This window comes from Falco peregrinus, chromosome Z (genome assembly GCF_023634155.1).
Source record: "Falco peregrinus isolate bFalPer1 chromosome Z, bFalPer1.pri, whole genome shotgun sequence".
NCBI lineage: Eukaryota > Metazoa > Chordata > Aves > Falconiformes > Falconidae > Falco > Falco peregrinus.
Genome location: NC_073739.1, coordinates 50,422,139 through 50,447,593, shown reverse-complemented (window position 1 = coordinate 50,447,593; position 25,455 = coordinate 50,422,139). Strand labels below are relative to the sequence as shown.

General features: G+C 35.2%; 1 protein-coding gene across 1 annotated transcript in view; it reads left to right on the top strand.

The window, feature by feature from the left end:
- Positions 1–25,455, top strand: part of CCDC171 (coiled-coil domain containing 171) — a 149,081-nt gene that overhangs the window by 51,921 nt on the left and 71,705 nt on the right. The window contains 9 exon segments of the mRNA XM_055790981.1: positions 924–1,013; positions 2,907–3,107; positions 4,985–5,152; positions 7,062–7,250; positions 12,734–13,238; positions 13,943–14,059; positions 18,829–19,055; positions 19,695–19,862; positions 21,578–21,763. Of these exon segments, the coding sequence (XP_055646956.1) occupies positions 924–1,013; positions 2,907–3,107; positions 4,985–5,152; positions 7,062–7,250; positions 12,734–13,238; positions 13,943–14,059; positions 18,829–19,055; positions 19,695–19,862; positions 21,578–21,763 (1,851 nt within the window).

Here is a 25,455-nt window from a genome sequence, read left to right as displayed (position 1 = left end):
CATTAGTGTGTCTGAAAGGTGTCTAAGTGTTTTGCTTTTCACAGAAAAGCTTGTGACTTTCTGTGTAGTGCAGAGGCTAGAATATGTTTGGGGAGAGAGAAAAGGCTAGTAAACCAAGAAAAAGACTGGAAATAGCATTCTGTATTTTACTGTAATTATTTGTGAGAGTGCTGCCAGGTCTCCTGATATGAGATCAAACAAAAATACAATTTTCAAAGTAACTTGTAAATGGGATATTTTACTTGTGAGTTGCTTCTTAATACTGAAGTGCTGGCAGTAACCTGCACTATAATACATGTTTATTCGATACTTTCTTTCAGACATTTGTCTTGCTAACCTAATCATCAGCTAACCAAAGATACAGATTATAATGGTGTGTTATCTTTCTTTGAAAGTGGAAAGTGAAGCTAGCACACATTATAGTCATGAGCTAGCTCTAAGGTGGTTGCATGTAGCACCAAAACGCGTTCAGTAGTTGCCATACCTCTCAGGAGTATTGCTGCTTTTTTAGGGTATGTGTGTACTGTCCAGCGCTCAGTAAAATGTAGAGACCATGCTCACAGCTGGATGATTTCTGCACATGGCCACTGACTTTGAAAACTTGTTTGCTCAGACTACTTCCCAGATCATAGTCTGAATTCATTTACATTTTCAAATGCATTTCAGTCTGTGTTATTTTGAGAGTTAATGGGAAAGTTAGTAGTGGACTCAGTTTGGGATTCTGCTACTGCTATTTATCTTAAATCATTATAAAAGAGTTATTTTGTAATGGCACATTATTTAGATTATATGGAGTATAAATATTGTCAAAGGAATTGAAAACAATTATTTCTTCTACATTTATATAGAATATTCTTTGTGTATATTCAAGTGATTATGTAGCCTTTCTGTAAAAGCCTGCCTGACCTCTGTATTTTTCATAGCTTGGGAAAACGAAGGCTTTGTGTGAAGAGATGACAAAAGAACTTGAGATATCCAAAGAAAAAATGTGTGCTTTAAGTCAAGACCTTAAGGTATGGTTTCATGAACTTAACATAAAATTTTATAGTTCTGCAAAAAGTGTCTTTCTGGATTTAAAGGTATCTTTTTTTTTTTTTTTTCTTATCAGAGTAAGTCTCTGTATCGTTGTATTCTGTTGAGCAGACTAGTTTACCTTGCACACTTGTATGAAGCCATACTGCTTTATTCTGGTTACCACCTTAGGCTACCTGACTGCTGATTTCAATGATTGGTCTTTTGAAATAATTAAAATAGATTTATCAATTTGCAAAATTTTGTTTTATATTAAAACCAGCATTGGTAGTTTTTTTCTCTTAACTTTTTGTCAAGGAGAAGAGAATTTATCACTGTTCATATGATAGCACATTTTAGTAAAGGTGACCTTTCTTTTGTTAATTTTTTTTTGTGTTTATCAAAGTTAATGCAAGTTTGAAGCGTCAGGTCTGCCTTAACAGTTGTGCAAGGTGCAGTGCAGAATTTCTTAAGACTAAAATCTACCTGGGAGCTGATAAAAACACTTGAGAAGCCTTTTCTTTAGTTTCTGAACAAGAATATTTTTATCTCTGTTTTTGGCTGACACACCACTTTTGTAACATCCTGTCTGGTTACATTGGTGGCCAAGGGAGTGAGGAAGTCCTGAGGTCATGGTTAAACTTTATCTCCCCAATGGCAGTGTATTACATTATTGCCAGAATAGAATGTCTCTACTCCCAGTGTTTCTCAGATTCTTTTGCTGGGGATATGCTGCTTTGTCACTTTAGTTTAGTCACAGATAAGTCTGCAGCACTCACAGAGTCTCCATATTAATTGATGCTTGCACATGATCTGTCATCTGATCTGAACTTTCTTTACTAATTTATGCTCAGAAGACTTAAGACTTCTGTTTCCATTGCAGCACCTTTGTAAGATACCTAAAAATTTGGCAAGCCATTGTAACGGATACTTCTTCATGCAAAAACTGAGTTTGCTGCACAGGGAAGGTGCTGGTTTTTATGCAATATGCCGGTTTCTGACCTCTTTAAAATTTTGGTAATAAAATTGCCTATGTGAGTGAAAACTAGGTCCAGTCTCAAAATATTTGTGTTAGAAATTTAACATTACTTTTATCTTTTAATATTTTCATTGAGAAGAAGTTGACGTTGCCTGATGAATTTGGGAGTATCTTTCCTATTATATTTCCTATCTAAGCAGCTATGATTTTATGAGAAATAAACAATGCTTTCAGTTTGACCTTTAGCAAACTTTAGCAGTGCTGGAAGTCCAGTGCTTGTAGGAAAGGAAAGCACGTGTTTCTGTTCTCACCCTCTCAGCAATATTTTGGCTGAAAAGGTGTAGTGTATTAAGTGCTTTACTTACCTTGTGAGATTTTGTACAGGTAGCATAATGATTCTATTTATGACCATTTTTGTTAGTTTCTTCCCATGGTCAAACCTCCAAAGAGAGTCATCACATTTTTTTTTTATCATGTAGATAAAGAACACATTGGGTAACAACAGCTCTCTGTGTTGCCTACCAACTCAGCTGTAACAGATCAGAGATTTACTTATGAAAATGATGTACCTTTTCAGTAGCTATGAGAGCTCTCCTCTCTGTAGAGGGTGACTTGTGTCCATGCATTCAACATCTCAGTTGTGGGGGTAGAAGGGATTCCGAAGATCACTGTATCATGGAGCTTTTTGCTCACAGAGGTGGGTTTCTCATGCTGTCTAGTTACAAGCTGCGGAGAGGGACCATTGTCAATTTTGAAATTCTGTTATTAAAAGATACAGTCAGCTTAGCCTGGAGTCTTTGGAACATGTGTGGCTATGTGACTGCTTACTTCCTCAGATGCTGAGCACTGGACTAAGGTAACATTTTATAGAGCAAAATTCTTACCAGCCTCTCTGTTCCATGCCGCTGTTTTGCAGGAAGCTCAGGATAACCTGACAGATGCCAATAAAGAGTTAAATCAGCTGCATGCTAAGTGTACAGACAGAGAGACTTTAATAGGAGCTTTAAAAATGGAACTACAGAATGTACAACAATGCTGGGAGAAGGAGAAAGCACGTGCCACAGAATCTGAAAATGAAATCCAGAAGCTTACCAGGGCTTACCAGAAGGATATGGAGGTATTACCAGAGACAAGATGACTGTCAAAAAGAGTCTTTATTTAATCTCAACTTTATACATTTACATACATCAGATGGTTACTTGTAGTCTTAACAGATTTGTCCCCAAAATATGATTTTAAGATATGTATTTTGAAATATGTATTTAATATCTACAGGATCTCAGGGAATATTGGTTCTCCTTCCTTCTATATCAGAACTAATAGCTTAACCCTTCCAGTGCTTTGAATTTTTGAACACCTGAATTTATTTAAAGAGCTATGCATGATGAACAATTATTTCTTTATTTCAAATTGGAAGTTAAAAGTGTTTCACAATTGGAACATGTCAAGAGCATCATCATCATGTGTTATTAATTACTGATTCACATAGCAATTGGTAGCAATTGTGGAATTGAAGTAGTTTTGCCTGTGTGCCACAAAACCTAGAATTATTTCTTAGCTGTTAGCTTATTGTGCTGTGCTATATGTGGGAATTGCTTCACAAAGTCTTACTTCAGAACTATTATCTTTTTCTGTATATTTGTTTACAGATGTCAATTTTGTTGCTTCCCCCCCCCCCCAAAAAAAAAAGCAGTTCTCTACTAGCAATAGAAATTATATACTTTATCATAGTTACTGTGCATATTGAGCTCATTACTTCCACAAATTTGGACACAGATGCCAACTGAGTTAAAAGGAAACATTCTTTCCACCTCTTTTACAGTCTGGTATTTAAATAGTGTCCACATGAAGCAGCTGGAATTGTTATACACATCAGATAATGATTAAAGTGAAGGAAACTAGAAGCCTGGCTGTATCGTAAAGTCAGCATGCCTACAACACTGTGGTTGCATTCAGCATGTGTGAATTGATTTTGGGTCTTGGGATCCCTTTTTTCACACCAAGTGGATAATTATCATCCTTGGTTTATCACAGTTCAGGCAAAAATGTAATGATGGTGGTACACTGGATTTTCTGTGGGGAACTATGAGATCTGTTAGAAACAAAGTTAAACTAAACTAAACTGGAGGTTTTTTATTGCCTAAAATACATGAAATAATAATGAGAAAATGCATCTAAGTATAATGCAAGGGGCTCAGAAAAACCATACTTCCTCATCTCGGTCATCCACAATTTCTTAATGTAAAGTCTCATCCAAGGCCCCTGGAAAGCAATGGGAACCTTTACAATGGTTTACTGACTTTGAATAAAGGCTCTGTTTCTCATGGCTTTCTGTTATTACCTTAAAGTTGCTAAGTTGCATGTATGTACTAAAAGGATGAAGGCTGGAATTTCTGTTGCATGCTATTGTTGCTAAAGTTTATTCATAATTTGCATCAATTTGTTACACTGCTAAGTGTAAATGAATAAGGCACAGCTTGCAGAATTTGACTGATGAAGCTATATGCCCATTTTGTGTAGCTATTTAGTCATACATAATCCATGCAAAAATAATTTTTAAAAACTTCAGAGTCACAGTTGCATAAAGTGTGTTGCGCTGCTAGCCAATCAATGTTCTGCATGTTATGCAGATATTGGAAGTAGGCACAATTTCAATATACCTGAAAAGTGTTAATGTTAATGAATAAATTGCATCTGCTAATAGCATGGAGATTTTTATCTGTACCAGGTCATGGTTGTGACCACTGCAGGATTGGGCTTTCTCTATATACTTAGTCTAATTAGGTAAATTTTACAAAAACTGTTGTCTTACTGTGGCTTTAATCTGTATGACTGCAAATATTAACAAGAAATTGAGGAGTCTGTAAAGGTTTGGGAATGAGCCTTGTGGTTTTTTTAAGCTGTGTGCAGCTCGCATTACTGTACATATATGATGCATCTCTTTGGATTCTAACACTGTTCAGATACAACAGCTAATTTTTCTTTTTGTCTCAGGAGAAGCTAACCTTCCTCCATAACTTATACCAGCATTTGGTAGCAGGCTGTGTGCTTATAAAACAACCGGAAGGCATCCTAGATAGATTCTCTTGGTCTGAGCTTTGTGCAGTCTTGGAGGAGAATGTTGATGCCCTGATCTTAGACCTCAGCAGGGCTAATGAGAAGGTAAGTGTCCTTAGGCACCAGCTAACTCTATTAAATTCAGTGACATTTGTCCACATCACAGTATCATTAAAAAGGACTGACATTCATCTTATTTCAAAAAGAATTTGGATGTTAATAATTCAATACCATTAATTATGGCTTGTCTACAACTCAGTTTGATGCCATTGCTGTGGGCATGTAAATGTGACTGAAGTCTGTATGAAGTCTCTAAGCTCCACTTTCTGTGCAGGACATGCTAATAGTACTAGCCAATATTAGCCACAGGGACCTAATTAAAAGAAAATAAATTAATCTTACTGATGAAGCAATTCAAAGAATTTAGTCATTTACACTAATAAAGCAAGTCTTTATTTTAGCATAAAACAGAAACAAAATGCACTTACTCCAGGAACGTCATCTTTAAATTACATGTTTATGATTCAGAGGTACTATCTGAAAGAATACCAGTGTGTTTTTTGGTTTAACTGTAAGTTTCGGATTATGAAATTTATAGTCAGAAATACAACTAAAAATTACTTATTTTTATAAAACATGTCAATATTTGTTTGAGAGGAGCTGTGCTTTTCTGAATTGATTTTAATGTGAGTAAGTTTATGTGGCCTTTCTCCCCAGAAATCCCTGCATTTTTAGGAAAAAAGAGACCTCTTTTTAATTAATTTAAGCTGCTCCACAGGCTTAACATGTCCCACTCTTTAGGATTTCGGTTCATGTTCTAGCCCCACTGATAGAGCCAGTCCTGCAGTCTAGTAGAGTGACCCCAGATCCTGGCTGCCCTGACATTTGATTCTTTAGGCACAGGAAGGGAAAACATCTTTTGGACATTCCTCATCTGCTGGAATTCTGATCATTCTGGTCCAAGTAAGAGACAGGGCAGATCACAGTGAATCATTTTGACTCTGCCCATCATTTAGTAACTAACCCAGGAGTCAATGGAAATTACTAAAGAGGGGTAGTATAAAATCTGGATTATGCAGATTGGATGTACATTTATATTTTCCTTTTGAAGTAGAGGAGAAAAAGGAATAGAAGGGAAGGGAGTGAACATCATTGGCAATGTTTGGGGGAATTGTGGGGTTTTGTTTCTTGCTTTTTAATTTAGTGTGGTAATTGAGATTGATTGTGAGGTCTCTAGGGCTCTTTTCATGTACTTACCAGCTTTTCAGGGATTTGGGGTGGTATTGTTACCTGTGTTCTGCCTGCTTTCTGAGAGCAAAATTTTTCTCCAGCAGTTTTATGTGATCTATTTGGAAGTTATGTTGCTGGTATTTTCTAGTAACAAAGTGTAGGCACTTGTATTTAGAGGTCATTGTTGGCTTGATTCATTACTCCATTTAGTTTGCATGGGAGCTGCAGAGTTAAACCACAAAGTGAATGCCTTCGTGTTTGTCGAGAACACATCATAAACTAGTGAGCTACTTGTGAGAAAAATGTTCTGTACACTGAAATTTCCTGAAATTATTTTAAAACTTAATAATATATGGAATGTCTTGGCTTTCCAGTAAAACAAAATTAAGGGCTGTTTTTTCATTATTACTTGCAGTCCTTGCAATCTGCTAAAGCACTGATTCACTTGATTTAACAGCACAAGATTTAATGTGCTTGTTCTAAAAAAATATGGGAAGTGCCTAGTTCAGGTTTCCAAAAAGAAGGCAACAGATATCTGCAAGGTGGTGTTAAGGATGGCAAAACTGAAACCAAGGAAAATTCATTATTCCAAAATATGTCTCATTTTTGTTGCAAGGTTGAAGTAATCTGTTGTGAAAAGCTTTTACTTAATTTTAACAAATATGTTGAAGAAATCATGATTTAGATTTTTATGCTGGAATAGTTTGTGCTTAAATTAATATGTACAATTAAAGTAAAAAGGTGTTTTGAGAGGTAAAAGAATTTCTAAATGCTTGTCACACAGATATCTCACCTAGAATATGCTTGTAAGAACAAGTCTGATGCTATGAAGGAGCTTCAGCAGAGCCAGGAAGATGCTTTTAACAAAATGGCTGAACAGATGAAAGCACAGGAAAGCTGCTGGCAGAAACAAAATAGGTATCTGGAACAGCAGTACTCTGGTCTCCTTGGGGAAGTTCATGCAAAGGCACAGGTATGGTGCTGTGAACAGATTTTTTTGGGGTTTTTTTTTTGTTTTCCTCTTGTAAATATTTAATGGATTATTTCAATAGTTTAAGCTCCTACCCAGTTTAAGGTTCTTTGGGAATTTTAATATATGTTTAAAATATCAAAACCAAAAAACCCAAATCACTGTGCCAGTATTAACTTCGCTTATTATAAATAAATGACTTTGTAAAAATTTTCCAGAAATGAATTGCTTAATTTGGTCTAGCAGCTGCTAGTATTTTTTTTGAAAATGTTAAAGCTGTAAGACTTAGGGCAGCAGTTACTTTTTCAGTGTCATGCTTTGCAAAGACTCTGTAGAGTAACGATAATGTGGTGGAGATAAATTTAGGTATGTACATTCTGACCCTAAGAACCAATTAGCAGTTACATGGTAGATTTCAACATTATTAAAGGACTTCATTATACAGATACTACAGTGACCAGTGGTTCAAAAGTGTAAAACCGTTGTCAGTGATTGTTAGAAAATTTATTTGCAATCTAAAATTTTTCACTGGTATTCTACAACCGCAAGTCACTGTCTTTATGGTCACATTCCTTTACATGTGTTTCAGGTAAAAGTGTTGTGAAATAGAGGAAATAAGATATTCTTTGTTATTTATGACTGCCATCTGAAACTTACTTCATCAGAAGAATGCTGTATTTGACTCAGATTATGTACTTGGAAGTCTTTACACTCCAAAAAATGTATTTATGAAGTATTCTTTAGACAGAAAAAATTGTAATAATTTCTCGAACTAGTTAATCTGGTTATATTTTTTGCTTGATATTTACATTTCACATTATTGGCAATGCTAAAAACATCCTTGTGTGGAGTAAGTGGCATCCAGACATAATACATTCCTGAACATCCTGTAGTTTCACCTAATGAAATCATTGATAACAAAAAGAATGATGAATGAGAAAGCTAAATTTTAATTTTAAAAATTACTTTTCCTTCTTATAGAAAAAGTGGAGTTACACAATATAGATTTCTGCCTCCTATAGATGCTGCATAAAGGTCATCTCCACAACTGGAGCATATTGTGGAGAACAGGTGCTGTGCAGTTTATAATGGCGCTAAACCTGCTAGTTTTCTTAGCCGAGTTGTGCAGACAGCAAGCAGAGTGTATACTGAAAACATGACTCTTTTGTGGAGCATGCATTAGGCATGTCTTCTGGAAAAGACTTTATCTGTCACCTTGCTGGACAGTACTACTCGGTTTCTAAAAGGGAAATGCTTTCCCTTAGAAACATCTGGGTGTGTTTTCTAACACAGGTTATGAAGTGTTGGAGTACGAACTGGTAGTGTAATCTAGGCAGTATAATGTCTGCATACACTTAGATGATTCAACAAAACTTTGATCTTTTTTCCATGCCATATTTCAGTTAGCCTTTCTTACCATTCAGTGTCAATCTGGGAGAAAGACAGTCTTAATTTCTTCTGATTTCTATTTTGTGACCGCTTTTGGATCTGCAAGTACCAGATTAAGCCTTTCCTTTTATGGGGTCCATAGGTCTTTGCTGTTAGGGCTCTCCTGATCCTGATTGCTTGTTTTTCAGAAGACTGGGCTGTCTTTTACCTATTGTGTTTTGAGCCTGTGAGCAGTATTTGTCTGGAAGATCACTGCTGCGTTGGATCAGAGATACGCAGACAGACTAATGTTGTATTCTTATTTCCATAGGAAACAGGGGAAAACATGCCACGAGTTACAGAATTTCTTCAAAGGGTCTTTTAGATACTACCGGACAGTGTTTACATAAATATACAGTATGCAATATTTAGATTTAATTATTGTAGCAGCCTTTATTCATTAAATTTTATAGGAAACATATAATTGGTGCAAGTGGAATATAATTTGCCAGTATTCTGTATTTCATTGTAGAACTGTGAGTCTCATCACTCTAGGACATTTATTCTAGCACTACAAGGAAACTGTAGCAATTTGCTGTATTTTCCATTCAAAGATCTGAGTGTTAATTACAAGCAGTTTAATGAAATAATCTCTTGTTGGTCTTGGTTCCTTTCTGTAAAGGGAAGATGAGTGGTTTTTGCTGTCCTGCATCCAGCTAATGGTACATCATAGGATACACCCTTTTGTTTGTAGCTTTGTCTTCAACCAGTGTTGCATGCCTCCTCCTACATGTTTTTTCTTCAGAGCTCCTGGTTTGAGACTTCTTAAGTTTTTCCAGTTGTTGGTTCATTTATGAAGGCAAACTGAAGACTCAGCTCAGACTTTCAGGAATTAACTGACAGCTCTAACTGCACAGCAGTATGAGTAACGTGTCTTGGAAATTAGTGGTGCTGTTTCTTAGAACTTAGAGAGGGCTTTTCAGAATGGTCTCTATGATTAAAATGTAACGTTGTAAAATCTGAAGGTTTTAGTAACAGTGACACCTGCCACTGCTGCTTTTCCCATCTAGTATTGTTCAGGGGCCCTGGCTCCAAAATAAGATATGTGGATGTTAATAGGTACTATTTCACAGGTCTGTTACTATAGGTCGGGTGGATGGTGTAATCAGAAAGCAGTTTCACTGGTTTTCTGTAGGGTGTATACTCACAGAGTAGCCTTATCACAGATCAGCAATAAACAAGGTGCTCTATAGAAACCTCTCTTTATTTGTCAGTGGTCATGTTTGGAGAGCCAGTGGAGCTTAAAATGCGTTATGTAGCAGGAGTGCAGTCCTCTTGATTTGGTATTGTGCCATTTTGAAAATGTTACTATGTCTGTTCCTTAGCCTCACACAAATTATTTATTCAGACTGTGCACAGTCTCATAGGAAATATCCTCTGAGTTTTATTAGTTGTTGTTTATTGTGTAGACATCTATTAATCTGTCCCCATTTTTTGTGGCAACCACTTAAAATAGAAGGATTTTGTTCTGATAAAGACATGCTGTAAAAGGAAAATCCTGTAACTACTTTAAAAATATTAGTTTCAACAAATAGGAAAGGGAAAAAGTCCTCTAGCGAGGAAAAATAAGTGTTTTCTCTTATTGGCCTTTTATTTTTGTTTGTTTGGAAGCTTTTCTTCTATAGCAAGGCAGGTGAATAGCTAAAGGCTGTGACATCTTGCAGTTGTATCAAAAGTCAGTGCAGTCAATGCAAAAGGAGGAGAAGTATGAGTAACTATACTGTTCCCGACCCACTGGATGTCTTTGATAGAGATGTCTGGCCCATGTACTAATACATTGGAAAGAAGTGGAGGACAGTGGTGTTGATACTGGTTTTTTAGATGTATAGATGTACATATATAGAAAAATAAAACAGCTGAAACACAGGAAAACCTTTTGAAGTCATAGTGTCATTATATTTCTAGTTTCCAGTTCTGTTTTCATGCTAGAATAAAAGGCAAGGACACAGTAAGAAGGAGGATAAAACAATGTTGATAGTAGCATTTTTCTTACGCATTCTTGGAATCCACCAAGCTTTGCAACCCAGTGAGGTGTGCTGCAAAGTGCAAACACCGAAGGAAACGGGCTTGCCAGCACTTAGGAAGGGAATTCTATGTCCCTTGCAAAAACTGTGCTTTTAAGCTTTGAAGAAAACTCTAGAAACAGCGTGGGGTAAGACAAAAGCAGTTATTAGCTGGTAAAAACAAAAAGGTGTATTTTCTTACAAAACTTTTACGTTTCTGTAGTCAGAGATTGTCTTGTTCACTTTTGCGTGTTACATATAACCATAAGCATAAAAACACTAAGCTTTTTTTAAAAATAAGCTTTAATTAGCCAGAGCACTGAATGTGAGTATTGCTGCCCAACAGCCCTGTAGGGATCACACTTTGTTTACTCGGATATTGGCCTTTCACCTGTGATGGCCAGAAACCGTAAGTTGTTTTCTAAATTCAACTTACCTTTTCAGTTCCTTCCAGTCATGCTATCAGTTTTTTTTTTTTCTGTAAAAATCAAACACTGTAAATAATGCAGTAGCACTGAAAGTATTGTACATGTTCATACTTAATTTTAGAGTAGTGAAGTGACATATGAGGCCTGTAAATTGTGTTTTGTAATTAAATCTTTGTTATCTACACTATTTCTGTATCACTGGAAGTATTTTAATAACACTACAAATTCTTCCTCTTATAAAAAAAATAATTTATTTGGTCAAAGACATTCTGAACTGACTAGGGTATTTCTCTGTAGAAGCGTGGAATCTTTTATGGAAATAAATTTCCATTCTAGGGATAGTTATGTATTTCTTTCCCCCTGTTGTGCTTGCAGTATGGAGGAGGGAGAAGAAACCAGGGTGCCCCCCTCACTGCTTGCCTGGGACCTGTACCAAACAAAACACATGGGAATGTGGCTGGATGAAACCATACTCCTTCTTTTTTGGCCACTGCTAACATAAGTAACCTCACCCGATTTTTAACAAAATTGCTTTTAGCTCTGAGAGGGATAGCTGTTATTTAGCATAATCCTTGCTTCCCTCCATCATATGGACCTGTAATTCAATTCATGGTTGCCTTACTGTGTGCACGTATTCTAACTGGAGAGTGAGCATTTAATTTGAGTTTGTGGGTTCTTTGTGAACAGTACCTAATTTTTTTTTTTATCTCCTTATACCACTGAATCCTGTTTAAATGGAGCCTTAACTGGTTGTTCCAATCACAGAGGACTCACATGCATTGAGAAGCCAGTCTTAAGTCTCTTGAGGTCCAGCATAGTGTCTTGATTTCTGTGCAAGGACTGCATGGCATCAAAAGCAAGCAGTCTGCCTGGTGTATCCTGTGTCCTGGCATTCCCTGGCTTCATTTTGCTACAATGGTTTACTGTTCTAAATCTCCCCCTTTCCCTATTTCAGGGCATACAGAGGAAAATGAAAGATGTTCTGCAGGCTGAAAAAATCTGTCATGGCACTAGTCAAAATAAAAATACCAATATTACACTGTTCTTTTGAAAACTGAATTCTGTATGAGACCTAATTAATCTGTGAATATATAAGTAGGGGGTTGATTACAAAGTAATTAAGGGATCACCTTTACTTCTCCTTTCCCAGCTGCTGCCAATCTGTCTAGGTTTATCTTCCAGAGTCTTCCTTCTTTTTTTCCTCTACCTTACACTAACTTTCTTTCCTGCTTTAAAGAGCAATGTTCTGTTTGAAATTGGAGCATGTAATTGCTTATTGTTAAGCCAACTGATAAAACTGTATTGTGGACAACCAAGTACTGTTGGTTCTTCTGGGGACTATTATAGTACTAGTGGATTATCATCAGAAATTGGAGTCTATTTGTAGTTGAAGTGTAAATTTTCTTCATACTATTGATTTACTTATATATATATATGGTTCTGTAACTTTGTTAGGAGATACATTTTGACAGTCATTACTAATAATTTTTGTTCCTTTAATACGTTACTTGACTCTGAAAAAAATAATTTACTTTTAGCTTTTGTCTAGGTAAAAAAGATGTTACTTTAAAAAATATGTTCTATTAATATTTCTTCTGGTTTTGTTTGGTTTTCCCCCTTGTCCCAGGAATACCAAGAAACAGCAGAGAAAAACAAGGAAAAAATGTATGTCCTTGAAAAAAGATCGGAAAAATTGGCCATTGAAAATACTTCTGTGAAAAATGTGTTAATGCAGGTTCAGAAGGAGCATTCATCTCTCCTGGCAGCCTGTGCGCTATTGGCAGGTGCCCTGTATCCTCTCTATGGCCGATGGTTTGCTATGTCTTCCCAAAGAGACCTTCTGCAGGCTCAGGTCAATGTTTATGAATTAGTGAACCAGGAGATTAAGAGCCTTGTTCATGCTCTGTGTGCTGTAGAGGAAAACAATCAAGATGAAGAAAAACTGAAGGGAAGAAAATTCAGAGGACTGATTCATGTATTCCGAAGAGGTGTGATTGCAATTTTGGCAGCTAACAGATTTAAAGTTTTAGCCCGGTCTTCTAGTTCCCTCTTCTCCTGGGTAAATGGCTTCAAAGAAGGCATTGGAATTCTAGTTTGTATAGGAGAATCCAAAGGCAAGTGTAATCTGTCAAGTAAGCTCATTGTTTTCTTCTTTGATAGGTGTTTTGTTAAGTTACACAGTTAGTGAATAACAAATAGTAATGTTATTAATAATAGAGTGTAAAGACAAATTGAACGACATTCTGACAAATGTAGATTCCCTTAAAAGGAAATGCTTAGTTTGTTAAGCATTGAAAGAAAAGTTACAACTACATGCGTGATCTCATACTATTTGATATCCCTTACGTTTGTGTTGCGGATTTCAGAACTAGGTGCTACTGCATCTTCTCTGTGGTAAATAGCTTGAAATTTTCTTAACTGATTGGCCATCAACATACTTTTTTAAAAGATATTTCCTCTTCTTTTATGAATAAATTTTAATATTTATTTCCTACTAAAAATGCACAAAGTTCGCTTTCTGATTCAGGTAAAATATTAGTATGAGGTTTCTAAATGTTCTTTAAAGATGATGTAGTCTACCTGTCCCTTACTGTTACCAGACCTGGTCTTGCTTCCCCCTACAAGGATAAATGGTATCAAAAATGTTTCCCAAACTAGAAGATCCATTTACTTTTCTGTTTTAGTAGTTCTGGAAGCATGTTTAAATAAATTGTCCCAATAACATAATTAGTTTGTGTCTTGCATACTTAGTTTAGGTCAGTTTCTGAAAAAGCTGGAGATAGTAGTGTGCCTTATCTAACTTGGTTTTATTGCTAGCTATAGTTCTGTTTCACAGGTTGTGAAGAGGAAAAAATACGCTGTGTTGAAGCACTCAGCTGGTTTACTAGTTCTAACCTCCTTGCTGCAATAATCAGTTCTGTCACTGAATTACAGGATATTGTAAAGAAAACAGGTAATTTTAAAAGTATATTTTGTAATAGAAGGTAAAAGAAACAATCAGGGCGCTTACATAATTTCCATTTTTAGGATATTAGTGAAACTATTCTGGATTAAATCTCTATAGAGAGCTGTGTTGTTGGAATGGGTTCATTTTCTTTAATTGATGATATGATACTTTATAATTTCAGTATGTAGATTCATGAAAACAGAAGGCTGGAGAGTGCTTCTAGAAAGCATATGAACAGTTTCGCCTGGTTTGTTGTGAGATAAGAAAAAGGTATCTACACCATGCCAATAGATACTTGGCTAACCTGTTCTTAAAAACTAAAAAAGCTATTATATTTCATATAAAAAGCTTTATTATTTTTATTAAAACTTCCTAGTCACCTTGTTCCACTGCTCTAATAATCAAAAAGTATTTCACTGAAGTTCATTCTATTTTTTTTCTGTACAGAAAATCTACATAATTTCTATTTAATTTTTGTATTTCTTAAGTGTAGGCTCTAAAACTGGGACATATTCAACCTGGGACATTACTGCTGCTGACTGGAAGGAAATAATTTCCTACTGTATTTTATATGATACGAATCTGGAATTTCCAGATCTGGAAAGCAATTGAATTTGATGGATACTATTTTCATCTGGTTTACTTGCTATCTTGTGGTTTTTGAAAGAGAAAAAAAATGCTCTCAATTTATGTGATGTATGGTAGTCCTTATTTTATGTCTCTGTGTTCCCGATGTATATGCTTAATTAGATTTCTGTCTAGATTCCCTAAATTTCTTAGGCTCTCCTTGTATAGAACTCTACTATGCCTATGGAAAATTTTAGTGCCAGACTCTGGAAATGTCACCTCTTGATTCCCAGCTGTTAAGTGTCTTCCTTGATTTCTTTGCAATGAGGACTGATACAGTATCTCACTTGGGTCCTCTGTATTGCTGTCATCCTTAGTTCTTTGGTACCTGGTAGTTTCAAAGTCCAAACAATCTGTCACAGAACAAAGGATATTAAAGGAACAATAATTTATATGAGTAAAGGGAAACAGCAGAACAGAGAGGAGATGCGACATGTTCTAGAAGCCTGAACAGTAACCTGGTACCAGAAGTCAGCCATTGAATCAAAAGTGTTTCAGTTCAGTTTCAGGTGCTCTCTTTGGTCATCCTGTTTTCAGTAACTTTAATTTACATCTTTACAAAACAAAGCTTGAACTGTGTTTCAGAATATTTATGGGGTTTATACTGCAAATGTTCCTGTCTATTGTGTTGAGTAAAAACAGCAAATTGAAAAAGAATCAGGAGAAATTTTACAGCAGCATCGATGTGCTGAAGTGACAATCTAATGATATTTTGCTGATATTGAAGTATATGAGATTTCTGGTGGACTCTGATACCTTTGCACTCAGAACAGTTTTGATTTTAAGAATTAGGAAAACCCATGCTGAGGGTGTTTTCGCCACAGTCAGTTTAGTGATTCTTTCATAGCTTATCTCTATTTCAAGTCATTTTCACAGAACCTCAAGACCTAACTGCTGATGTGCTATTTGATCTCATGAGCAACGGAATTCCAAAAGCCTCCCCAAGAACTTTTCGTTCAAAAAAGAGTAATAAATAATTTAAAGTTTGGCATGAAATTTCCAGAAGTATTGAAGTGATAAAGCTATGAAGGAATTCATTTGAAAGAAAGCTTGCACACTTAGGAAATTATTTTATGTTATATTTGAAATAAGATTTAAACCTTCAAACTGACTTAAATTATTATGAATTTTTATTTAATTTAAATAGGCAATCTGAGAGACATCTGCTCTATTCAGAGCTTGAAATAATGGCAGTTCCAGATTAGTCTGTACATCACAGGAGAAGCAGGCACAGGAGATGCTATCTAGATCTATGATATGGAATGGTTCATTGTCTTAAAATTACTTTTAAAGATGGCTAGGTTCTGAGGAACCATTTGGGGCAGTTGAAAGAAGCCAAATCCACATCACTCAGATAACGCTGGAACTTTTGGGCTTGTGTGCTCTGGTTGTTTGAGGCATATTTCTTGAACTTCTATCTTTTAAAAAAGTAATTTTGGTTTGACATTCATGATCATTTCACTTCACAATGTTCATTGGTTTTGTTCTTATTCCAGCATGTCTTGGAGCGATCTCTTAGCTTCAGTTTGAATATAGGTTCATTAAAGCATTGGGTCTTTTTTGCTTTGTTTTTTTGTAAGATTAATTTTGTAGGTTTGAACAGAATCTGTACTGTGATAAACCACAGACAGTAAAAGTCAAACTTTTTGACTACAAATATTGTCAACTGTTACTTATACAAAGCTTTTGAAGCTTAGCATGAAAGTGTCTTTGTAGTACTCTTAAACTCATCCTGCTGATTGTTCTATTTCACCAAAACAGAGTAAAGAATTCTTTCTTCATCTGTCAGTGAAGCAGATTTGTTGCTTTTCATTGTATTTTTCTTAAGGTAGAATTAATTGCTTTTTGTGATATACTTTTGTATTTGTTAGTGATTTCTTATATACATCACAATGTACATCATTTAATGCTTTTATTGTAATTCCTTGATCCTTTGTGGGCAAGTACTTAAAATGTATATACTTAAACTGTATATTCCCAGTGATTATGGATAATGTTCTGCGTGGAATTGCATTGTATTTTCACTTCATCATTCAAAGCAGTCAGTAACTTGCATCAACATATTTCTGTGTATTTACTGCAAACTGCACTTCATAAAACAAATAAATAAGCAGGGGTGATGATTTGCTTTTTTATTTCCCATCCCAAGAAAGTATCTTAAGTTGTGGGTGCTAAACTGTACTGAATAATGGGAATCCTGATTATGAAGTGAAATGATCATTTCAAAATGCTATAATTGCCTGAACTATTATTATTACTTTAATATGGTTAAACTGGAGGTTCTAGACATAGGGAAAGGGCCTGCCATCTTATGTACTGCACGTATGGAGAAACACTGTGTTTTTTGGCAGGCAAACAATCTCATGTAAATTGAGATACCAGGTGGAAATCCTAAAAAAAAACCTGAAGGGACAGCAGCTCATTGACAGTGTCCTTGTTTTGGTATTTACCAAAAACATGGCAAAAGATGGTGTCACCTTACATGGAAGGCAATACAAATGTTCTAGTTTTAATTTTAGGTTTATTTGACTAAACATTTAAACTAGTGAATGCATAATGACTGGAGAAAAGAGATGGTCTTTGAAACTGAAAGACAGGTAGGAGAAGATAATCTGTGATAAGACTTAAAATGATGAAAGTTTTATATGATCAGTAATAGAGAACCAACATAAGGAAAAGCGACGAGCCTTGGCCAAAGTAGGAAGAACATTACCATGGCAGTTTCTTCTAGGTATGAGAATAATAATTATATTTATTTCAAAGGATGTTTTGTTATTTGAAGTGCAAGATAAAAACGCTGGATAAGTTTTTAGCTTTAAAGATGAATAGAAAGAGTGCTATCTTAGACATGAAGAAAAGACAGATTTACTCTTAGCTGGGATTATGGAGAGTACATACTCAAAAATGGTACTCCAGGTAAGTACTGAAATCATTAAAATGGTGGTGTTTTGAAACCAAGCAGGAGAATGCCTCTGAAAAAAAAGAGTATTTGACTTTATCCTGTGCACTTTTTTGTTTGCTCACAGATAAATGTCATCTCATGTGTGTAAAAGATAAATTATTTATGATGAGAATTATAATCTAAGAATATCAATAGTCATGAATCTTTGACTTATCCTCAAAATGTATAAAAAAAAATTCTTTAACTTAAAAAAGCCATTTTTTTTTCTGTTTATACTCTTAAGTAAATATTTTAATTTACTGCAGCAACAGGAGATCTGCTGTACTACTGAATGTAAATAAGCTCCTCCATGCTTGTCGTCTTACACTGATAGTATCATAAGACAAGTAATGACAGATTAAGACCTGCCTAGCAGAGGGAAAACTAAATTACAAGACTTTTATTAAGGCATAAATAAACCTATTAACTGTTATCTGGAATACCAATTAGTGGAAGGAGCACTGACAATTTTATTTATCAACATTAAACACAATTATTAATTACAGACCTGACGAATCTAGCAGTAAGCAGGACATGTTGGGTGTGCTGGGGCCTTAAGTCCATTATATGAGAAGGATGATTACCAAAATCCTGTGGGGAAATAAGTAATTGTAGCTGTAAAATTTTAATTGCCTTGAAATAAGGTAAATTATATTCTCTTGTCTCAGAATATAAATAGTATGGCATTAAGGTACCAAGCCTCGCTAATTTTGAACAGCAAATGATTTAGACATCTATAGAGGGGAGGGAAGAGGAGTCAGGAAACCCTCAGAAATTTGCGGTGTAAATACTGCGATAAAGTGATTCACCATGTGCTGTCACTTCTGACATACTTGACCTGGCTTGCATTTGTCTCACTTGTTTTCTGAATTACGAAACTGCAACACCCGAGAAAGACTTAAGAAAGTAGAGTATTGGAGGACAACATAAAAAGAACAGGATAACTATTATTTGACAAACTAATCCTTTTCTTTAGAATCTTATCCTACCCTTCAGTCCAAAGGTTGATAAGAGTAGTGTGGTCATTGCTAAATACAGAATTTGTCCCAGAGTCAGTCTTGAGAGATTCCTGTGAGCTCAATTTTCCAATCTTGAATGGAAATTTACTACTATTTTAAAGGTGCTGTTTGTTGTTACTTTTTTCCACTGAAAAACCCCAAAACTAATAACCTACTTGATGTTTCTTTTATTTTGTTGTTTCTTAAAGATCCAGAGCCCTGGGTTTCTGGACACTTACTTGTAAGCGCAGCCAGGAACTCCTTTGCAAGACTTATGGACAAGCTGATTGTACTAATGGAGACTGTTTCGCTAGACAGCAGCAGGAGAGTTACTTATCTGGAGAAAGACTCCTTGGTACAGAGGCTGGCTCATGGACTTCATAAAATAAACATCCAGGCTGTGGAAGCTGGATTCTGTGAAAGACTACCCATTATGGTATGCATATTTATAATGCTGTTTCATGTAAACACTAGGTTCACAGAATGTTACAGTGAAGCTCTCTTGATAGTACTATTAATTTTGTTTCAAACTGTTTATGAGTTCATTACATTGTAGTCAACTGTATAGAGAATCAGAAGTTTATTTGCAACATCCGTAACCATTAAGGTGTGAATAGATCTTTGTCAAAAAAGAAGAGATCCAAGAAAATGGTGTTTTTTAAAAAAGTTCTATCGAAGTTGTATTTGCTTTATAAAGACAAACTTGCTTTTGGCTTTAACTAAATGTTAAGGATCTTCTTTTTTATGTGCTATTTTTTCTCCTCCTGACTGTTCCATCTAGTGGTAAAAATAACCTTCTTCCCTTTCACCAAAATGAGAGGATAATCTCTTCCTCACATCATCTGTCTATTATTGTGGGCCTTATGTGAACACAAGTACTTCCAAAAAACCAGAATTTTCAGTAACCCTCAGCAGCAGGTGAAATAGGTTCACATTTTTACACTTGTGTGTGCCTTTTAGAGATGGAGGACAAAGTGACAGCTTTGTCTGATTTGCTTGGCTATTAAATATGATTGATTTTATTGCTAAAATAACACATTTTATAGCACATGAATTTGTTTCTGTTTACTAACAGAAAAGCATAGCATCCTTGAAGAAGCAAGTATTTGAATTTACACAAAGACTTCATACAGCAGAGGTCGAACGCCGCGCACTGCGCCTGAAACTTGCAGAATTCGAATGGAATTTCAGTGAGATGAAAAAAGAGGCTGACAGAACCCAGAGCCAGATGTTTAAGCAATCTGTAAGTATATTTGATTTAGATAAGAGTGCTTAAGAGATCCTCTTTTTCACACACTTTGATTTGCGTTCTTTTGAAAAACAAGTATAAAATCAATCTACTGTTCACAAAATTTTATAGAAAACTTGCCTTGTAAATTTTACTAAACTAGAAGTCAACTATATTTGTAAGTATCTCCTTTCCACAGGAGTTTCTCTTTGATTTGTAGAATGAGGTATCTGTGTAAATTACATGTTTGGTCTTCAGCAACCCAGGTTTTCTTCTGTATATTGAAAACATTGGTATGCTTTATATACCCTAAAAGGATTTATAGATTTCATTTTAACAGAGTAAATTCAGCTGGAATGAGGATATCCAGTAAGATGTTAATGAGAATTCCCTAAAGCATAAATGTAGTATTTTAAACTCTGCATGGATATTGCTGAATATTATGATAGACTTTTTACTGTAACTTTGAGTATAGGTTTAATCCTGAGCTAGTCAGTGCAAATTGTAATGTGGCTGTTTCCCTGAAGGAGTAAGTTTATGGCAAGGAAAAAAAAAAAGCCCTCTTCTACATTCTCAGTAGCAGATAGGCACCAAATTCCTCTGGCCCTTTGTTGTCACTGATCGATTTACTTAAACACTGTGAGTTCACTAACCTGTAAATGGCACTGTCTGGCAAGAATGAGAAGAGACAACAAAAAGGGTTCTGTAACCACTTGAAACCATACTGTCGTGAATAATGGACTTGGTGTTTGAGGGATTAATGCCATTTTGTGGGTTGTCAGTTTGTTCCCTGTTGTACTTGTGGAACTGTGCCTTCAGTTCTTATTGGAGGGGAAGAAACTTGTCTTACTTTAACATGCTGGAAGTTCACTGGACTCATTTCCTCTTCCTTTTATAGGCTGCATTCAGAATTGAGCTCACATCTGATCTGTCTGTAGAGAAGGTGAATAGATGAGGATACTTATACATACTTCACAGGTGCATGCTATAACTGAAGCAGTTGTGTCCCAGAATGAGCAGCATTTTCTGTAGCTGTGCCCAATGTTCATCCTGAGACCTAGTTGGTAGACCTGTCAGTATGTCCCTTCCAAAACACTTCCAAGCAGAGAATATGTAATTGAAAGAAAAATGAACAATTTTACATCCATTCTCCTTCGTATTCCTAGTTGGTAAAATGGATTTTTTTCCCCTCAAATTGTCAAGGTTATATCTTCATCAAAACATTCATTTCAAAACATCTTCAGTTTTGTTCTTAATGAGTATTATTCCCTTACAGTTCTGGGACACTTAGATGCAATTGTCAAATTTTAGATTGTCAATCAAATATAGATTATTATTTTCCTTGAAGATTTATTTCTTCTTTCTGGAGCATTTGGGGAGGGAGGAATTGAGTCCAGAAAGGTATTTTCAAGGGTTAATAATTTTCAAGGGTTAATGCACTGAAATGTGGGACATGGGTCAGCATATTTCCTTATAAATATTGATTCTTTACAACCTGGGGTGCTAATTAGAAAAGAATAATGAATGCATACTTTTTACAGTACCCTGAATGCTTTTGTGAAAAAAGTTGTCTGCTGTTCTATTGTTCAGTCATCTGTCTTTATGTTAAAACCCCTAAATATGCAGTTTTTGTATTAGAATTTGATATTTGCAAGTGGAACTCTGAAAGTCAAGCATGTAAACAAGTGAATGTAGTTACATAATCAAACACAGTTTATTTCCCTTATCAGGAATTGATCACCCATGAGAGGTTTGAAAGTGCATGCGAAGAATTAAATAACGCATTACGCTGGGAACATGGGGCACAAATGCTTCTGAATGAACAGGCGCAACAGCTACAGAAGTTAAAAAATGAACTAGAACTGCACTGCAGTGAAGAAGCAGATAAAAACCAAGTCTTAAGTGAAACTGTAAAGGTAAGATGGTTATCCTTCTGGAATAGGCATCAGAAATATACCTTTTGTTGAATAAGCCAAATCTTGCGGTTCTTGTGCAAATAAAATTATAGGATGCATGCACACATACTTCTCAGGCCGTTGGAATTTTTGGGTACTCAGAAAACTTTCAAGGTGAAACTTCAAGTTATTACTTCCCTTTTCTGTTTTTGGGACTGGGATTGGTGGATCTGTAATCTGTCAAGTGTCTGGATTTTATGTGATACATAAGAGATAGAAATTCTAGCTATCAGATGTTTGCAGACTATAGGAAGAATAAAGGAAGAACACAGGAGTAAGTATAGAAATATTTCAATTTTTGATAGAGATCATAATATTTTAAAGCCTGGATTAACTGTTTCCGGAATGTAATCTTAACGAATGCATTTTTCAGTCTGGAATATGCTAGATGAGAGTAGAGAGAGATCCTTTTTCATCAGGATTTAGAATTTTCCCCAGACCTAATGAGTCATGAAGGAAAAGACGTTATCAGAACCTCTGATAGCAAATCAAGAGAGGATAAGAGGTTTGAAACCAGGTAGCTATCTAACATGGAAAGAGAAGAACCTTGTGATGGCAGGCCAGTAATCAGTGGTGACCTGAGCTTTGCAGCTTTTGTTTATTTTTTATTTAAAGCAAGTTTTGCTGCTTGTCTGCTGTTCAGCCCTGCTACTGTCTTTCCACCTCCCAGTATTCTGTGGATAGTTGAGCAAAAGAGTCTGTTTCAGTGGTATTTTAAGAAATAGAAGCATTTGTGATTCTGAGGAAGATTTAGAGACGAAGTGGTAAGAAAGGTCAAGAGGCAAGAGGAGAACCAAAAAGTACAAGCTATAAAACTAGTAGAAATGCCAGCAACCTTTGTTGAAAACGTAACAGTGAAAATGGATGTCGAGGAGGATGACTTGCAGCAGAGTTGAAGTGATGTACAGTGGAGGAAGCTGAAGGATGTTAAATTTAAGGAGGGTTTTCATTAGCAGTATTATTTACTAAAATTGTCTTACTTCAGTAAGGATGAAAGACAATGGCATTTCCAATTTACCTGTTGTTTTTTATGTTTTTTCTCCCTCCCAGGCACCTAACTTTGGGTGTTTCATTTCAATACAAGAATAAACTTACGTAATGTTCGTCAGGTTACTTTTTTGTTTCAGAAATAACTGCAGTGTATATAAGCCATTAGATCTGTGTTTGATTTCTTTGGGAAATAGTTGATTCAAGATTTAAAATGAGTATTAGGATTATAAAGAAGGGAGGGAGTGGAAAGTAAGTGTTATCTGAAATCTTCATCAGGGTCTACTCTTTATACATTAGTGTATGGTATTTCACCATGTTTTAATTTATATGTAAGACATACTTTTACACTTGTTCAGAGGAAATAAAACAAAATGTCAATTGTAGGCATTTAAAATATAGGCTGGAGTTTTAAACAAATTTGTTACATGATGATTCTGATTGTTATTAATTAAAGGCTAGATGCAAATTTTTTTGAGACAGTAATGATCCTAAAATTAATTCTAATACTGCAGCTCCCTAGCAGTTGTTTGCTACTGGAACAACTTGATTCATTGTAAGATGTTTGATTATAGCTGAAATCTGTAAAGATACAATACAATGTTATAATACAGCTGTTGTGATAGGATGGAGGATAAGAAAGTTGACAAAATAAGCCTTAGAGCAAAAACTTTCCACTTAAAGTTAAACTGATCTGGTTTTCTGATTGTATTACTTTATAATTCTCAGCGATTTCCGTGGAGAAGTTTTGAACCAAGTTTCAGTTGTAGTCTTGTTACTGTGTACTGTCCCTAAATTTTATAGCATGAGGCTGGTTGATGTCTCTTTAATTCCTTTGTGATGTTTACTATGATAATTAGCACAAAATGGTTTTGTGGTCATAATGGGCCTGTACCATTGACTGTATCAAGGAAGGAAACAAGATCAGCTACAGTAGCATGGCAACACATGTTTATGGTCTTGTGTTTCTTGATTTTTTTTTATCATGCATATATTATTTTATAATGTATACTTCCTAAATCATCATCTTGCCTTCAGTTTTTATCATTGCTTTTTACAGTTCCAAACCTGTGCTGCGTAAGTATTTCCTAAATTCAGGCAGTAGTCTAACACAATCTACTTTGATACCAAGAGGTAAAAGGACATTTTTTTTTAATTTTGAGGTCTACATGTTTGGGTTTTTGAAACTTACAAAAAAGTCTTTCATAAGCTTTTTTTTTCTCCCATGTTTACCACAATTCCACTTTATTCATGGCTTTATTCATTAAAAGGCAGAAATAGTGTCTGCCTTTGCCTTAGTGTTTGAACTAAGAAACATTTTTCTTTTGGCCAAGCGGTTTTTGTGCCCTAAAATTATAGAGTTTTTTTTAGTTCTTGTGTTGCAGTACAGGGGAACAATCTCATCTTCGTAATAATCAACCCATACCTTTTAAAACAGTGTTCTCAACAATTGCATAAGCTTTTAAACTCTTAAATAGTACCGAAGTATGGAAAAAACCCCACCTGTTGCACTGAAAAAACTAAAAAATATGCCTCCATCTTCATCTTAAGATATAAAATAATCTATCAGTCTAGACAAATTATATATAAAATGTTGAAGAATGTGATAGTGGACAAATGATTTCAGATGGAATAGTGTCATGGAGTTAAAAAAACTTGCTTTGAATTCTTTATTCATAGTTTTTAAACAAGTGAGAAGGGGTAAAATAAAATATTAGATATTTTTACTTTTGATAACTTATTTTTAAACTTACTCAAACTTCAGCAGCGATCAGGAGATACTTTGGTATTCATGCACTTCCATAAAGTAGGCTTATTAAAGGAGTAATATTTAATTTCTTAGCTTTATCGGTTCAGATTTTAATCCTGTATATTCTTATCTTCTTAATGGTGTATACCATAGAGACATCCAAGGTAGCCAATTAGATTCAAGGTCAACTGGAACTAAGCAGCTCTTCTACACCACTTTTTTTATTAGATGAGGTAAATCAGTAGCTCTGATTCCCCTGTCTTTGAAGAGAAACTTTTACAAAAATGCTAAACAGGCATCTATAACAGACAATTTTTACTGCTTATACAAGCATGTCTTAATTCCAGTAAAATAATTTTTCTTCATATTGAGAAGCACTGTGTGTATATTTACTTCCTTTTAGGTATATTAGTACTGTAATAAGAAAAAAGTATCTTTTTTAGGTTTAATTTATGGAGCGTAGTCCTGTAAATCATTAATGAGTAACTTTGTGCATTTCAAATGCAATATATGTTAAATCACATATCTTGCTACTTACCTGCCTCAAAAATAGTCTTCAATAGATGTTTTAAAAGAAGATACCCTAAATTTAGGGTTTATTCACTCTGCTGAATTCAGTGAAACTGCCATTGATTTATGACATCATCAATGAGAAAAAAATCTCATCCAAATGTCTGAGGAGGAGCTTTGGAGTGTTTATTTTACTATGTATTTCATTTAAATCATAGTATGCATATTCTGTGTTGAGAAAGTATAGTATCCTTTGCTGAACAGAGACATCTGAATTAATTAGATTCTGATGGAGATTGGAATTGCTAAAAGCGTTTGTTTTCACTGAGCAGGTTCTTTGTTCTTGGTGTGGATTTCAGGTGAAGGTGGTACACAATTTGCTTCTTTTTGTTGCTTTTCCTTTTCA